At 46.2% G+C, this 17,606-nt stretch overlaps 1 protein-coding gene across 1 annotated transcript in view; it reads left to right on the top strand.

The window, feature by feature from the left end:
• LOC124551020 (MD-2-related lipid-recognition protein-like) overlaps window positions 1-1,612 on the top strand; it is a 79,646-nt gene extending 78,034 nt beyond the window's left edge. The window contains exon 4 of the mRNA XM_047125869.1: window positions 1,304-1,612. Within this exon, the coding sequence (XP_046981825.1) occupies window positions 1,304-1,411 (108 nt within the window). The 3' untranslated portion in view covers window positions 1,412-1,612. The remainder of the gene's footprint in view (window positions 1-1,303) is intronic.
• Window positions 1,613-17,606: the final 15,994 nt, after the last annotated feature.

Raw genomic sequence — 17,606 nt, 5'->3', positions numbered from 1 at the left:
CGTCTCCTACTTTCCAAACTTTACAGAAGCTCTTCTGCGAACCTTGCAGAACTAGCATCCCTGAAGAAAGGATATTGCGGAGACATGGCTTAGCCACAGTCTGGGGGGTGTTTCCAGAATGAGATTTCACTCTGCAAAGGAGTGTGCGCTGATATGAAACTCCCTAGCAGATTAAAACTGTGTGCCGCGAATGGCAAAGGTCCCGAGTTCGTGTCTCGGTCCGGCACACAGTTTTAATCTGTCAGGAAGTTTCAAAAAGTGGGCATTCCGCCAGGAAGTGGCCGACAGTTAAAACTTGGGCGCAGTGTGTATAAAGTGATGGGGTAGCGTCACTTGTCAAAATGACGATGGCTAAAAAAGCAGTGCCAAATACGCAACCTAGTTAAAATGACCTCCTTCTGGCGGGAAGGCTGAGAGTAGGTCGTCCAAGCCGCTGAGAGGGCTTAATAAGCCGAAGCTTATTCCCTTGAAGGGAGGACAAGTTATATTATCCCTTCCTTTCCGTGGTTATTAATTATTATTATTATTATTATTATTATTATTATTAAGTGATATATATATATATATATATATATATATCACTTCAGTCACGTTGAACGATTCTCTTCAGCCGTCGTTGGTCCCATTCTTGCAGTGTCTTTTTCCGACCGCAGCGATGTCGGAGATTTGATGATGTTTTACCGGTTTCCTGATACTCACAGTACACTCCTGAAATGATCGTACGGGAAAATCCCCACTTCATCGCTCGGAGATGCTGTTTCCCATCGCTCGTGCGCAGACAATAACACTACGTTCAGACTCATTTAAATCTTGATAACCTGCCATTGAAGCAGCAGTAACCGATCTAACAACTGCGCCAGACATTTGTTGACTTATACAGGCGTTGCCGACCGCAGCGCCGTATTCTGCCTGTTTTCATATCTCAGTATTTGAAAACGCGTGCCTATGCCAGTTTCTTTGGCGCTTCAGTGTACGGGCCTCAGTATCAGAGAGAGGCGGAAAGAGTAGATGGACTGAGGGAGGGGCCCAGGACGAAATGGCCAGAGAGAAGCAGAAAGAGGTGGTGGAAAGAGAGAGGGAGAAGAGGACAAGAAGGTCAAAGAGCGTCGTGGGAGGGAATGGGCACAGAAAGGCGGGGAAAGGATATTTTGACGTATATCCAATTGCCAAACATATTTAGCAATTACGAAGCACTGCCATGGTCGCTAGTAATGACATACCACTGTAATTCTCATACTTGCTCCACTTTTCCTTTCTTATTATTTGTCGAGTATTATTAAAATTATTTTTTCCTTTAATGCAGAGAGAATACGACGTGATGTGGAAGCTGTGGAACAAGGGTGAGGAGCGGAAGTTCGAGTGCTGCTTCCTGATCACCATCAAAATCGGCGGCGCCGGCTCCAGAAGCTAGAAGGCGCCAGGGCGCTCGCCACGGCCTTCAGCACGTGCTCCTCTGCGAAGAGTCTGTCTGCCGGAGAGCAGGCGTTCAGTAACAGTCTGACAGTGCCGCTACCCCGGCAGCTGTATAAATTTCTTATTGTAAAAAATAAAATGGAGATGAGGAAATAAACTATGCCTTTAGGCTTTAACAGCTTGGGCTGTGTTACTTTTATTATTTTTTTGATTTCTTTCTAACTTTGTATCTCAGTTTGGCGTGTGCCGTCCCAGCGACAGTTGTGTCGTAAAGACTTAAAAAAAAAAAAAAACTTGGAACGAGAAGCGTATCTCGCGACGAAATAAATGTACACGAACCTTATGTGTTTCACCGAGGGTAGCATTCACCTCACGCTAGGTGAGGAGAACCCTGCGTGATAGTGGCGTAACGTTACGTCATCGTGACGTAAATACACCTGAATGAAGGAAACAATAATAACCAGAGTAAAAAAAAAAAGGAGTAGTTAATTTTTTTTTTAATCCGATTAATTGTGCATAAATCATGTGGCTAGAAACGTTAAATATGGAGAAGTTAAGGTGTTTCGTATTTTTATAAAAGCCAATGGATAATACATAATTCTTCTGGGCAGAAAAGTTAAACCGAGAAATTAATGTGGATCCAAAGATAATTCCGAATGTGTTTACGAAGGCTTTCCCTGTGTAATAATTGATAATATTCTTCTCGGGTGTGGAGCCGGATCATAACGTCATCTTGACACAATATTTCCACGGTCCAACTGGCCGCCATCTTCGGTAAGAGTCGCTACACGATCTCGCCGGAACTGACTTCTCAGCGGTTTTTTTTTCTTTATTGTCATTTGTTCACCTTATACAAAGGCGAGCTGGCAGCGGATTACATCTACTCCGCTCTTCAGCCGCAAGAATTACAATAATAGACAGAAAGGAGACAGAAAAGTAACAAATCGGTGGTTAAAAACAGGAGATACAATAAATAAAAAACATGAAGCCGTTCACACTCGACGAAAACACACAAAAAACTGTCGGCACTGCACACAAACACTGACGAAAGAGACGGTACAAGTGAACGAGAAGCGTGGCGCCGAAAAATACTAAATGACAATCACGACAGCACAGTCTCTAAACTGATGGCGATGATCTCCGGCCCACGAATGTCCACTTAGCGTGTGCGAGTCCGGGGACCTGCCAAGATGGGAGGAAGGTGGTGGAGGAGGGAGAGAGGAGAGCAGAGATGCCAATGGCAGGGGAGTTGGGGGGGGGGGGGAGGAATGAAGGGAGGAGGGGGGAGGAAGGGAGGATGAAGGGAAAGGAGAGAGAAGGGAGAGAGGGTGTCCATAGGAACAAACACAGAAAGAGGGAGGGAGGATCAATGTTGGTAGGAGGGGTAGATGGAGGGGAGGAGGCCATCATCAGGGAGGGGGAGCTGGCGGAAGCCACCTTGGGAGAGGTGGGACGTGGAAATAGAGTCACGGCAGTGGACGGGGGTGGGAGAGGATGGGAGAGACCAGCGGGTGGGAGGATCGAGTTTGCGGGAGGTGTAGAGGATCCGTATCCATTCGAGGAAAAGGAGGAGGTGGGGGAACGGAATAAGGTCATACAGGATCCGCATGGGGGAGGGGAGACGGATGCGATAGGCGAGGCGAAGAGCATGGCGTTCCAGGATCTGAAGGGATTTGTAAAAGGAGCGGAGATCCGAGCAGGGTGGGCGTAGCAAAGGATAGGGTGACTGACGGATTTATAGGTATGGAGGATGGTGGAGGGGCCCAGACCCCATGTACGGCCGGAAAGGAGCTTGAGGAGACGGAGTCGGGAGTGTTCCTTGGCTTGGATTGTCCGGAGGTGGGGGGTCCAGGAGAGGCGACAGTCGAGGGTGACGCCAAGGTACTTAAGGGTGGGGGTGAGGGCGATGGGACGGCCATAGACGGTGATATAGAAATCGAGGGGGCGGAAGGAAGGGGTAGTTTCGCCTACAATGATCGCCTGGGTTTTGGACATCTCAGCGCAAGCGGCGGCCCCTATATAGGCCGCAGAAGGCCCACAACGCGTGTGCGAGAAGGTGCCATAACAGCCCTCTAGCGCAAGTAATTCCGAATGTTGCTGGAATTAAAATTTTGCCTTCATGTTGTAGATCAAATCAGAAAACTTTGCTCTTCAGAAATAAATTATTGCTGATGATTATAATGTACTGCCCTATTTATAACACACGTCATTATTTTTCTTTATACACTGTATACTGTAAAAAAAAACAATATTTCCTCTATAATTATTACTTACATTTAAATATTTAAACAGTGTCAGTTATAAAAAATAAGTTTCGTAGTAGTTGACAAACGATGTTGAACACTGTCACAATGGATAAGCTACTTGACAAAGTAACCTCAACAGCCCTTTGTTTTTAGCAGCACTAAGTGATGTTTCATATGCGATGGTGGAATACTGTGTTTGTTTATCCTCTCAATAGACGTGGTATGAATTTTGGTGGTGTTTGGCATGATTACTATAGCTGTTTCCATATTGCCTAACAGTCATACAAAAAGTAGCTGAAAATGGCAGCAGCACTCACTGCTTTCAGTTGCTTAAAGTGCCGGTAAATGTGACTTGCATGTCATTGTTTCTTCACAGCATACAACGTACAAAGAAAAATGACGTGTGTTATAAACGGGTCAGTACATTATAATCATCAGCAAACATTTATTTCTGAGGAGCAAAAGTGAGTTGATCTACAACATGAAGGCAAAATTGAAATTCCAGCAACATTCGGAATGATCTTTGGAACCACATTAATTTCTCATTTTAACGTTTCTGCCCAGAAGAATTATGTACAATCTATTGGCTTTTATAAAAAAAGGAAACACTTCAATTTCTTTCTATCTCACGTTTCTATCCACAAGATTTATGCACAGTTAATCGGATTTTCTTAAAAAATGACTAGACTCTATTTTTGACTTTCGTTATTGTTATGGTTCCTTTGTTCAGACATTCATTACATTCCAGAAACACGCAATAACATCCAAAATTGTTGGTATTACAGCTTAATAAGTAATTCACCTGGGATGAGCATACCACACAACAACTGACACTTCGTTTGTACACGTCTATTTACATTTAACTTTCACGTTATCGGTGCAATATCTGTGGTACAACTGCAAAGATCGATATACGTACTCATGTAGTCGATTTAGGTTATTTGCGTCCCGATGACATAGTGTTACGTCACTATGACGTTGGGTTCTCCTCATCCAGCGTGATGTGAATGCTACCCTTTCACCAACCGCATAGGCGGCGTAAAATTTTCCTGTGTTATAGTAAATATTAAATTTAATCTTAGTATCAAGTAATAAACTCCTTAAATGTAATAGCTTCTATGCAATTAATAAGGGGGAAGAACGCTCCTAGATCGTTTTCTCTTACTCTCTTCGCTTGTTTCTAGTAATAGGTAGCAGAAAGATTGTACCTCGAAGTTTAGTGGTTGTTAATATAGTACATTAAAGTTCATATGAGTTATTCCTATGTACAGTGAGCCCTCTGTCGTGTTCCTTGCATTGAATTAATTTTTCTTAAGACGTTTCCCGCTCCACAATTTTAGCGGCCGCTGCTTCAACGAATGCCATTACGCTTCGACCTATAAAGCGAAATCATAGCAGAAACGCAGAGATCGTCCGCTTTAACATTTAACAAATCTTTTTTCACAGCGGTGATCCGCAGCGGAGAGCAAAATTACTTTCAAGATCTTCCTTTTCAGCTGAGGCCGAGAGCCAGGATTCGACTACCACAGCCTAAATACACTCCTGGAAATTGAAATATGAACACCGTGAATTCATTGTCCCAGGAAGGGGAAACTTTATTGACACATTCCTGGGTCAGATACATCACATGATCACACTGACAGAACCACAGGCACATAGGCACAGGCAACAGAGCACGCACAATGTTGGCACTAGTACAGTGTATATCCACCTTTCGCAGCAATGCAGGCTGCTATTCTCCCATGGAGACGATCGTAGAGATGCTGGATGTAGTCCTGTGGAACGGCTTGCCATGCCATTTCCACCTGGCGCCTCAGTTGGACCAGCGTTCGTGCTGGACGTGCAGACCGCGTGAGACGACGCTTCATCCAGTCCCAAACATGCTCAATGGGGGACAGATCCGGAGATCTTGCTGGCCAGGGTAGTTGACTTACACCTTCTAGAGCACGTTGGGTGGCACGGGATACATGCGGACGTGCATTGTCCTGTTGGAACAGCAAGTTCCCTTGCCGGTCTAGGAATGGTAGAACGATGGGTTCTATGACGGTTTGGATGTACCGTGCACTATTCAGTGTCCCCTCGACGATCACCAGTGGTGTACGGCCAGTGTAGGAGATCGCTCCCCACACCATGATGCCGGGTGTTGGCCCTGTGTGCCTCGGTCGTATGCAGTCCTGATTGTGGCGCTCACCTGCACGGTGCCAAACACGCATACGACCATCATTGGCACCAAGGCAGAAGCGAGTCTCATCGCTGAAAACGACACGTCTCCATTGGTCACTCCATTCACGCCTGTCGCGACACCACTGGAGGCGGGCTGCACGATGTTGGGGCGTGAGCGGAAGACGGCCTAACGGTGTGCGGGACCGTAGCCCAGCTTCATGGAGACGGTTGCGAAAGGTCCTCGCCGATACCCCAGGAGCAACAGTGTCCCTAATTTGCTTGGAAGTGGCGGTGCGGTCCCCTACGGCACTGCGTAGGATCCTACGGTCTTGGCGTGCATCCGTGCGTCGCTGCGGTCCGGTCCCAGGTCGACGGGCACGTGCACCTTCCGCCGACCACTGGCGACAACATCGATGTACTGTGGAGACCTCACGCCCGACGTGTTGAGCAATTCGGCGGTACGTCCACCCGGCCTCCCGCATGCCCACTATACGCCCTCGCTCAAAGTCCGTCAACTGCACATACGGTTCACGTCCACGCTGTCGCGGCATGCTACCAGTGTTAAAGACTGCGATGGAGCTCCGTATGCCACGGCAAACTGGCTGACACTGACGGCGGCGGTGCACAAATGCTGCGCAGCTAGCTCCATTCGACGGCCAACACCGCGGTTCCTGGTGTGTCCGCTGTGCCGTGCGTGTGATCATTGCTTGTACAGCCCTCTCGCAGTGTCCGGAGCAAGTATGGTGGGTCTGACACACCGGTGTCAATGTGTTCTTTTTTCCATTTCCAGGAGTGTATGATGGTCAAAGGAGTAATCTTCGAGTGCTGTGTGGGTCCACAATAATTTCAGTATTTGAGTTCTGATGAAAGGAAATATTATTATTATTAAGCATCAGATTGAGAAGGGGAAGCAACATATACTTGCGTGGCTCCTTTTCCCGATTAGAAAGTGCTGCGTACCATTGTGGAACAGCGAGGCTTTGTGCGAGCGATGTGCGATTTGAGGAGTGAAGTTTGCTAAGAAATTCCCGGACGTCACTCGCACTGAAAATGTACTTAAGGGCCAGTTTGCAACAGAGTTTGAAAAATGCTGTTCTGTCCTCACAATGACACGTGGGACACGGTTGGATCTGTGAAAAAAATAAAACTTGGCACATAGAAAGTAAATGATTAAGGTTGTCCAGCAACTAAAGCAAACACAAATTTAGAGTAATTGACACTATAATTACGAGCTTGGACTTGAAACACATATAACATGTTATCGTTTATGTCAATAACAATGACACAGCCTGAATGTCCATAAAAGTTTATAAATCACCTAGAAACGTCCATTCATTAACCACTCTGTGTTTTTCACACATACTAGTCACCCATGCAACAAAATAACAGTATTTCTCAATAGACTTAAACAAATTACAAATCTTATAATGACGACTATGTAATGGTGCCTCTGTGTTATGCAGGAGATAAAAAGAGAGTGATCTCGTCCGGTAGAGGACGATGGGTTGCGCGCTTGTTTTTTGTAATATTCAAATGTCTTCAGAGTCTGTCTTTAATATGCGCGTTGAATTAATCTATAGTTTCTTAGGCGCGTCAGTGGCACTTGATTCATTTCTCCTTGTAAATCCAAAAAACGCATCATTACAATGCGTAGTTAAATATTATTCATTGACAAATAAATGGCTCTTGGCCTCTTTCGTTACTCAAATCAGTGTTTTATGTGACGAGATGTGGCTATGTGAAAATACAACATCTCAGAGTCCATGCTCTTAAAGTACAAATACGCTGAGGTTAATGATAATAATGTTATATTTTCATTTTCAAGTAATATTTTTGGGTGTAAATCAGTCCATTATGTAAGACGATTTTATTGCTTAGTTGCACGTTACGTAAAAGTAAAACCAATTTTGAAATAATTTTCTAAAATAGTTAAATAACTCAACAATAAAAAATCAAAGTGTATATTTAAGTCTATTTGAATGATAGATTTCAAGTAAAAATCATTTAACAATTTTTGCAAATTTGACCACACAATTACACTCACTCATGTTTTTAAGGACACCAAAGAAATGAGAAAAATATAAATAAATAAATATACTCCGCCTGTAGAGCCTCTTCAGGAGACAGGCTTAACTCAGATTGGATTGATGTAGGGGAAGAGACCAAACAGCGAGGTCATCGGTGTCATTGGATTAGGGAAGGATGGGGAAGGAAGTCGGCCATGCCCTGTCAAAGGAACCATCCCTGCATTTGCCTGAAGCGATTTAGGGAAATCACGGGAAACCCAAATCAGGATGGCCGGACGCGGGATTGAACCGTCATCCTCCCGTATGCGAGGCCAGCGCCACCTCGCTCGGTCTTCAATCAGATTTACAGCCTTATCTAACGTAACCTGTGTTTAGGTCTGTTGGTCGATTTTGGAATAACCTTGATAGGACAACACAACAGCTAACAAAAAGAATATTAATCGGCATGAAATTTACGTAATGAGAGATAATTATCATTTGCAGTACTGGAATTATAGCATGAATTCTTGTTGAAACTAAATTGGTGCCATGAATGTAAGAAAAATACAATACTGAAGATACACAAACCGTATGTTGCAGCAAAGTTAGTGCTTAACAAAAGGTCAGTTGTTAGATTATTACACACATATATACCGCATATACACTCCTGGAAATGGAGAAAAGAACACATTGACACCGGTGTGTCAGACCCACCATACTTGCTCCGGACACTGCGAGAGGGCTGTACAAGCAATGATCACACGCACGGCACAGCGGACACACCAGGAACCGCGGTGTTGGCCGTCGAATGGCGCTAGCTGCGCAGCATTTGTGCACCGCCGCCGTCAGTGTCAGCCAGTTTGCCGTGGCATACGGAGCTCCATCGCAGTCTTTAACACTGGTAGCATGCCGCGACAGCGTGGACGTGAACCGTATGTGCAGTTGACGGACTTTGAGCGAGGGCGTATAGTGGGCATGCGGGAGGCCGGGTGGACGTACCGCCGAATTGCTCAACACGTCGGGCGTGAGGTCTCCACAGTACATCGATGTTGTCGCCAGTGGTCGGCGGAAGGTGCACGTGCCCGTCGACCTGGGACCGGACCGCAGCGACGCACGGATGCACGCCAAGACCGTAGGATCCTACGCAGTGCCGTAGGGGACCGCACCGCCACTTCCAAGCAAATTAGGGACACTGTTGCTCCTGGGGTATCGGCGAGGACCTTTCGCAACCGTCTCCATGAAGCTGGGCTACGGTCCCGCACACCGTTAGGCCGTCTTCCGCTCACGCCCCAACATCGTGCAGCCCGCCTCCAGTGGTGTCGCGACAGGCGTGAATGGAGTGACCAATGGAGACGTGTCGTTTTCAGCGATGAGACTCGCTTCTGCCTTGGTGCCAATGATGGTCGTATGCGTGTTTGGCACCGTGCAGGTGAGCGCCACAATCAGGACTGCATACGACCGAGGCACACAGGGCCAACACCCGGCATCATGGTGTGGGGAGCGATCTCCTACACTGGCCGTACACCACTGGTGATCGTCGAGGGGACACTGAATAGTGCACGGTACATCCAAACCGTCATAGAACCCATCGTTCTACCATTCCTAGACCGGCAAGGGAACTTGCTGTTCCAACAGGACAATGCACGTCCGCATGTATCCCGTGCCACCCAACGTGCTCTAGAAGGTATAAGTCAACTACCCTGGCCAGCAAGATCTCCGGATCTGTCCCCCATTGAGCATGTTTGGGACTGGATGAAGCGTCGTCTCACGCGGTCTGCACGTCCAGCACGAACGCTGGCCCAACTGAGGCGCCAGGTGGAAATGGCATGGCAAGCCGTTCCACAGGACTACATCCAGCATCTCTACGATCGTCTCCATGGGAGAATAGCAGCCTGCATTGCTGCGAAAGGTGGATATACACTGTACTAGTGCCGACATTGTGCATGCTCTGTTGCCTGTGTCTATGTGCCTGTGGTTCTGTCAGTGTGATCATGTGATGTATCTGACCCCAGGAATGTGTCAATAAAGTTTCCCCTTCCTGGGACAATGAATTCACGGTGTTCTTATTTCAATTTCCAGGAGTGTATATTTAATAGATGTCACTGTTAAGTTACGTTGACATATTAATTTAACTCTAAGTTTCTGTGGTTGTCGATCATACTACACTCCTGGAAATTGAAATAAGAACACCGTGAATTCATTGTCCCAGGAAGGGGAAACTTTATTGACACATTCCTGGGGTCAGATACATCACATGATCACACTGACAGAACCACAGGCACATAGACACAGGCAACAGAGCATGCACAATGTCGGCACTAGTACAGTGTATATCCACCTTTCGCAGCAATGCAGGCTGCTATTCTCCCATGGAGACGATCGTAGAGATGCTGGATGTAGTCCTGTGGAACGGCTTGCCATGCCATTTCCACCTGGCGCCTCAGTTGGACCAGCGTTCGTGCTGGACGTGCAGACCGCGTGAGACGACGCTTCATCCAGTCCCAAACATGCTCAATGGGGGACAGATCCGGAGATCTTGCTGGCCAGGGTAGTTGACTTACACCTTCTAGAGCACGTTGGGTGGCACGGGATACATGCGGACGTGCATTGTCCTGTTGGAACAGCAAGTTCCCTTGCCGGTCTAGGAATGGTAGAACGATGGGTTCGATGACGGTTTGGATGTACCGTGCACTATTCAGTGTCCCCTCGACGATCACCAGTGGTGTACGGCCAGTGTAGGAGATCGCTCCCCACACCATGATGCCGGGTGTTGGCCCTGTGTGCCTCGGTCGTATGCAGTACTGATTGTGGCGCTCACCTGCACGGCGCCAAACACGCATACGACCATCATTGGCACCAAGGCAGAAGCGACTCTCATCGCTGAAGACGACACGTCTCCATTCGTCCCTCCATTCACGCCTGTCGCGACACCACTGGAGGCGGGCTGCACGATGTTGGGGCGTGAGCGGAAGACGGCCTAACGGTGTGCGGGACCGTAGCCCAGCTTCATGGAGACGGTTGCGAATGGTCCTCGCCGATACCCCAGGAGCAACGGTGTCCCTAATATGCTGGGAAGTGGCGGTGCGGTCCCCTACGGCACTGCGTAGGATCCTACGGTCTTGGCGTGCATCCGTGTGTCGCTGCGGTCCGGTCCCAGGTCGACAGGCACGTGCACCTTCCGCCGACCACTGGCGACAACATCGATGTGCTGTGGAGACCTCACGCCCCACGTGTTGAGCAATTCGGCGGTACGTCCACCCGGCCTCCCGCATGCCCACTATACGCCCTCGCTCAAAGTCCGTCAACTGCACATACGGTTCACGTCCACGCTGTCGCGGCATGCTACCAGTGTTAAAGACTGCGATGGAGCTCCGTATGCCACGGCAAACTGGCTGACACTGACGGCGGCGGTGCACAAATGCTGCGCAGCTAGCTCCATTCGACGGCCAACACCGCGGTTCCTGGTGTGTCCGCTGTGCCGTGCGTGTGATCATTGCCTGTACAGCCCTCTCGCAGTGTCCGAAGCAAGTATGGTGGGTCTGACACACCGGTGTCAATGTGTTCTTTTCTCCATTTCCAGGAGTGTATCTTGATGATTAGCACATATGTATTTTAAAATGTCTTGCAGGATGGAAGAAATTACTGCCTCTCCTTATGATTGCAGGCAAAAGTCCTGCTTGTGAACGAATATGTGCGTGATAAATAAAAATATTCTTGTATCTATGATAAATCTTAATATATGTATTTTCTTGCATTTTTAATCAAACATATCATTTGCTACACATATCGTTGACGCACGAGTAAAAATTGCACGTCCTTTTTGTGAGAGATCTAAAACATAATTACCCTTAAGCGAGACTGAAACAAAAGTGGTTAAAAAATTGAATATTCTGCGGACATTGTTCTTTTGTTACAAAGATAATTTTAAACGCGTGCCTTTGCCGTCTTCTGCGGCAATGTACAAATTTCTTATTGCTAAGAGGAAAAGAAAACATTGATAGAAATTAATAACGAGAAAAAAAGTAAAAGGTATGATATTGGGAACTAGTTGTTTAGGTACATCTTCATCTACCTACATACTCCGCAATCCACCATACGGTGCGTGGCGGAGGGTACCTCGTACCACAACTAGCATCTTCTCTCCCTGTTCCACTCCCAAACAGAACGAGGAAAAAATTACTGCCTATATGTCTCTGTACGAGCCCTAATCTCTCTTATCTTATCTTTGTGGTCTTTCCGAGAAATGTAAGTTGGCGGCAGTAAAATTGTACTGCAGTCAGCCTCAAATGCTGGTTCTCTAAATTTCCTCAGTAGCGGTTCACGAAAAGAACGCCTCCTTTCCTCTAGAGACTCCCACCCGAGTTCCTGAAGCATTTCCGTAACACTCGCGTCATGATCAAACCTACCAGTAACAAATCTTCTATGTCCTCCCTCAATCGCGTACACCACAGCATCATCAGCAAACAGCCGCACATTGCTATCCACCCTATCCAAAAGATCATTTATGTAGATAGAAAACAACAGTAGACCTACCACACTTCCCTGTGGCACTCCAGATGATACCCTCACCTCCGATGAACACTCACCATTGGACAACGGTTCTATTACTTAAGAAGTCTTCGAGCCACTCACATACTTGGGAACCAATCCCATATGCTCGTACCTTAGTTAGGAGGCTGCAGTGGGGCACCGAGTCAAACGCTTTCCGGATGTCAAGGAATATGGCATCCGTCTGTTACGCTTCATCCATGGTTCGCAAGATATCATGTGAAAAACGGGCGAGTTGCGTTTCGCAGGAGCGATGCTTTCTAAAGCCGTGCTGATGCATGGACAGCAACTTCTCCGTCTCAAGGAAATTCATTATATTCGAACTGAGAATATGTTTGAGAATCCTGCAACAAACCGATGTTAAGGATATTGGTCTGTAATTTTGAGGATCCGTCCTTCTACCCTTCTTATATGCAGGCGTCACCTGCGCTTTTTTCCAGTCGCTCGGGACTTTACGTTGGGCAAGAGATTCGCGATAAATGCAAGCTAAGTAAGGAGCCAATGTAGTAAAGTACTCTCTGTAAAACCGATTTGGAATCCCATCAGGACATGGCGATTTATTTATTTTCAACCCATTCAGCTGCTTCACAACCCCAGGGATGTCTATGACTATGTCCTCCATACGGGAATCTGTACGAGACTCAAATGGCGGTATGTTTGTACGATCCTTCTGCGTGAAAGATTTCTCAACACAATTGCCCCCACTGTACACTGAGATTGTATGGAGGTGTACAGTGCTAGGCAGTATCTATGATTAATAGGTTGGTATCTATTACCGATGTGGGGAGAGGGGTCAAAGTCCTTTATTTCTCGGTCTTTTAGATAGACTTACGTTAAGTGGAGATCTCAGTTTTACCTTATTGTATCTGCATATACTAATACAAGTGATTAAAAGGAAAACAAGTTATAATAAAGGGTACAAATATCAAATATTGTGCGTATTCAACAACACGTGGTTTAGTTAAGTCTTTTTCATTATTGCACCCACGCGTGTGGCAAGTAGTTGGCGGGCTGGCAATGGGACTTCTAACGGTTGCGTCCTCACTGAATACTTCGTGCGTGTCCATTTCACGCGGAGTGTGTTGCACCGTGGATTCTTCCACAAATATTTGTTAATTTCTTAGAAACGGTGTGCGTGCTTGTTGTATTTTCGATGCTGTGACAGAAGACCTTCAATTTTACGGCCAGGGACCCATTGTTTACCCGTCGTAACACGCTTATTCGGCGGAGGGGAAATCCATCGATCAGCACACGAATATATGGTAAGTTTCTTATAAAACACTTCTCCATTTATTCAGAGTTGAGAGTAGTTTGATAAACATTTTTGTAGGTTTGCACAAGCGTGCTAAACGTCAACACACTTTACTTTTGGAAAAAAAAAGTCGTTTTTACACAGGTTCCTTGCCGAATCGCCGTCCAACTCCATTAATCACTTATTTTGCATAAAGTGTCTGTTTCCGTATGCTGTTACTCTTTAAATGAACCAATATGTATATAACTACAATTTTAATACATTCATATATTACATATTATAGCTGACATTCCACTCACACTTACTTCGTATTGAATTTCATTTTGATTATTTTCATAAACAGTCAATTAGTTTGTAAATAACAGATAAACATGTGTAACCTCAGTTACATAGATCATCCTTATACAGGGTGGTCCATTGATCGCGACCGGGAAAATATCTCACGAAATAAGCGTCAAACGAAAAATCTACAAAGAACGAAACTTGTCTAGCTTGAAGGGGGAAACCAGGTGGCGCTATGGTTGGCCCGCTAGATGGCGCTGCCATAGGTCAAACGGATATCAACTGCGTTTTTTTTTTGTTTTTTAATAGGAACCTCCATTTTTATTACATACAGGGTGTTTCAAAAATGACCGGTATATTTGAAACGGCAATAAAAACTAAACGAGCAGCGATAGAAATACACCGTTTGTTGCAATATGCTTGGGACAACAGTACATTTTCAGGCGGACAAACTTTCGAAATTACAGTAGTTACAATTTTCAACAACAGAAGGCGCTGCATGTGATGTGAAAGATATAGAAGACAACGCAACTGTGGGTGCGCCATTCTGTACGTCGTCTTTCTGCTGTAAGCGTGTGCTGTTCACAACGTGCAAGTGTGCTGTAGACAACCTGGTTTATTCCTTAGAACAGAGGATTTTTCTGGTGTTGGAATTCCACCGCCTAGAACACAGTGTTGTTGCAACAAGACGAAGTTTTCAACGGAGGTTTAATGTAACCAAAGGACCGAAAAGCGATACAATAAATGATCTGTTTGAAAAATTTCAACGGACTGGGAATGTGACGGATGAACGTGCTGGAAAGGTAGGGCGACCGTGTACGGCAACCACAGAGGGCAACGCGCAGCTAGTGCAGCAGGTGATCCAACAGCGGCCTCGGGTTTCCGTTCGCTGTGTTGCAGCTGCGGTCCAAATGATGCCAACGTCCACGTATCGTCTCGTGCGCCAGAGTTTACATCTCTATCCATACAAAATTCAAATGCGGCAACTCCTCAGCGCCGCTACCATTGCTGCACGAGAGACATTCGCTAACGATATAGTGCACAGGTTTGATGACGGCGATATGCATGTGGGCAGCATTTGGTTTACTGACGAAGCTTATTTTTACCTGGACGGCTTCGTCAATAAACAGAACTGGCGCATATGGGGAACCGAAAAGCCCATGTTGCAGTCCCATCGTCCCTGCATCCTCAAAAAGTACTGGTCTGGGCCGCCATTTCTTCCAAAGGAATCATTGGCCCATTTTTCAGATCCGAAACGATTACCGCATCACGCTATCTGGACATTCTTCGTGAATTTATGGCGGTACAAACTGCCTTAGACGACACTGCGAACACCTCGTGGTTTATGCAAGATGGTGCTCGGCCACATCGCACAGCCGACGTCTTTAATTTCCTGAATGAATATTTCGATGATCGTGTGATTGCTTTTGGCTATCCGAAACATACAGGAGGCGGCGTGGATTGGCCTCCCTATTCGCCAGACATGAACCCCTGTGACTTCTTTCTGTGGGGACACTTGAAAGACCAGGTGTACCGCCAGAATCCAGAAACAATTTAACAGCTGAAGCAGTGCATCTCATCTGCATGTGAAGCCATTCCGCCAGACACGTTGTCAAAGGTTTCGGGTAATTTCATTCAGAGACTACGCCATATTATTGCTACGCATGGTGGATATGTGGAAAATATCGTACTATAGAGTTTCCCAGACCGCAGCGCCATCTGTTGTTGAAAATTGTAACTACTGTAATTTCGAAAGTTTGTCCGCCTGAAAATGTACTGTTGTCCCAAGCATATTGCAACAAACGGTGTATTTCTATCGCTGCTCGCTTAGTTTTTATTGCCGTTTCAAATATACCGGTCATTTTTGAAACACCCTGTATAAGTGTAGTACGTAAAGAAATATGAATGTTTAGTTGGACCACTTTTTTCGCTTTGTGATAGTCACAAATTGGGCTCAGAATTTTAGACGAAAAGTTGGTAACAGGTAGGTTTTTAAAATTCAAACACAGAACATAGGTACGTTTGAACATTTTATTTCGGTTGTTTCAATGTGATACACGTACCTTTGTGAACTTATCATTTCTGAGAACGCATGCTGTAACAGCGTGATTACCAGTAAATACCACATTAATGCAATAAATGCTCAAAATGATGTCCGCCAACCTCAATACGTGTAACGACATTCCTCTCAACAGCGAGTAGTTCGCCTTCAGTAATGTTCGCACATGCATTGACAATGCGCTGACGCATGTTGTCAGGCGTTGTCGGTGGATAGAAAGAAGGATCCTTTATTGTATGATTATATGATAGCGGAAGAAACACTGGTAGCAGTTACTTCTGTAAAATATCTGAGAGTATGCGTGCGGAACGATTTGAAGTGGAATGATCATATAAAATTAATTGTTGGTAAGGCGGGTACCAGGTTGAGATTCATTGGGAGAGTGCTTAGAAAATGTAGTCCATCAACAAAGGAGGTGGCTTACAAAACACTCGTTCGACCTATACTTGAGTATTGCTCATCAGTGTGGGATTCGTACCAGATCGGTTTGACGGAGGAGATAGAGAAGATCCAAAGAAGAGCGGCGCGTTTCGTCACAGGGTTATTTGGTAACCGTGATAGCGTTACGGAGATGTTTAATAAACTCAAGTGGCAGACTCTGCAAGAGAGGCGCTCTGCATCGCGGTGTAGATTGCTCGCCAGGTTTCGAGAGGGTGCGTTTCTGGATGAGGTATCGAATATATTGCTTCCCTCTACTTATACCTCCCGAGGAGATCACGAATGTAAAATTAGAGAGATTAGAGCGCGCACGGAGGCTTTCAGACAGTCGTTCTTCCCGCGAACCATACGCGACTGGAACAGGAAATGGAGGTAATGACAGTGGCACGTAAAGTGCCCTCCGCCACACACCGTTCGGTGGCTTGCGGAGTATAAATGTAGATGTAGATGTAGATCACGATAGCAAATATCCTTCAACTTCCCCCACAGAAAGAAACCCGGGGACGTCAGATCCGGTGAATGTGCGGGCCACGATATGGTGCTTCGACGACCCAACCACCTGTCACGAAATATGCTATTCAATACCGCTTCAACCGCACGCGATCTATGTACAGGACATCCATCATGTTGGAAGTACATCGCCATTGTCATGCAGTGAAACATCTTGTAGTTCCATCCGTAGAACATTACGTAGGAAGTCAGCATACATTGCACCATTTAGATTCGCATCGATAAAATGGGGGCCAATTATCCTTCCTCCCATAACGCCGCACCATACATTAATCCGTCAAGGTCGCTGATGTTCCACTTGTCGCAGCCATCGTGGATTTTCCGTTGCCCAGTAGTGCGTATTATGTCGGTTTACGTTACCACTGTTGGTGACTGACGCTTCGTCGCTATATAGAACGAGTGCAAAAAATCTGTCATCGTCCCGTAATTTCTCTTGTGTCCAGTGGCAGAACTGTACACGACGTTCAAAGTCGTCGCCATGCAATTCCTGGTGCATAGAAATATGGTACGGGTGCAATCGATGTTGATGTAGCATTCTGAACACCGACGTTTTTGAGATTCCCGATTCTCGTGCAATTTGTCTGCTGCTGATGTGCGGATTAGCCGCGACAGCAGCTAAAACACTTGCTTGGGCATCATCATTTGTTGCAGGTCGTGGCTGACGCTTCACATGTGGTGCTGAACACTTC

The sequence above is a fragment of the Schistocerca americana genome, chromosome 9 (assembly GCF_021461395.2).
Source record: "Schistocerca americana isolate TAMUIC-IGC-003095 chromosome 9, iqSchAmer2.1, whole genome shotgun sequence".
Classification (NCBI taxonomy): domain Eukaryota; kingdom Metazoa; phylum Arthropoda; class Insecta; order Orthoptera; family Acrididae; genus Schistocerca; species Schistocerca americana.
Note: the sequence above shows the minus strand (reverse complement) of the source record. Positions and strands in the feature narration are given on the sequence as shown.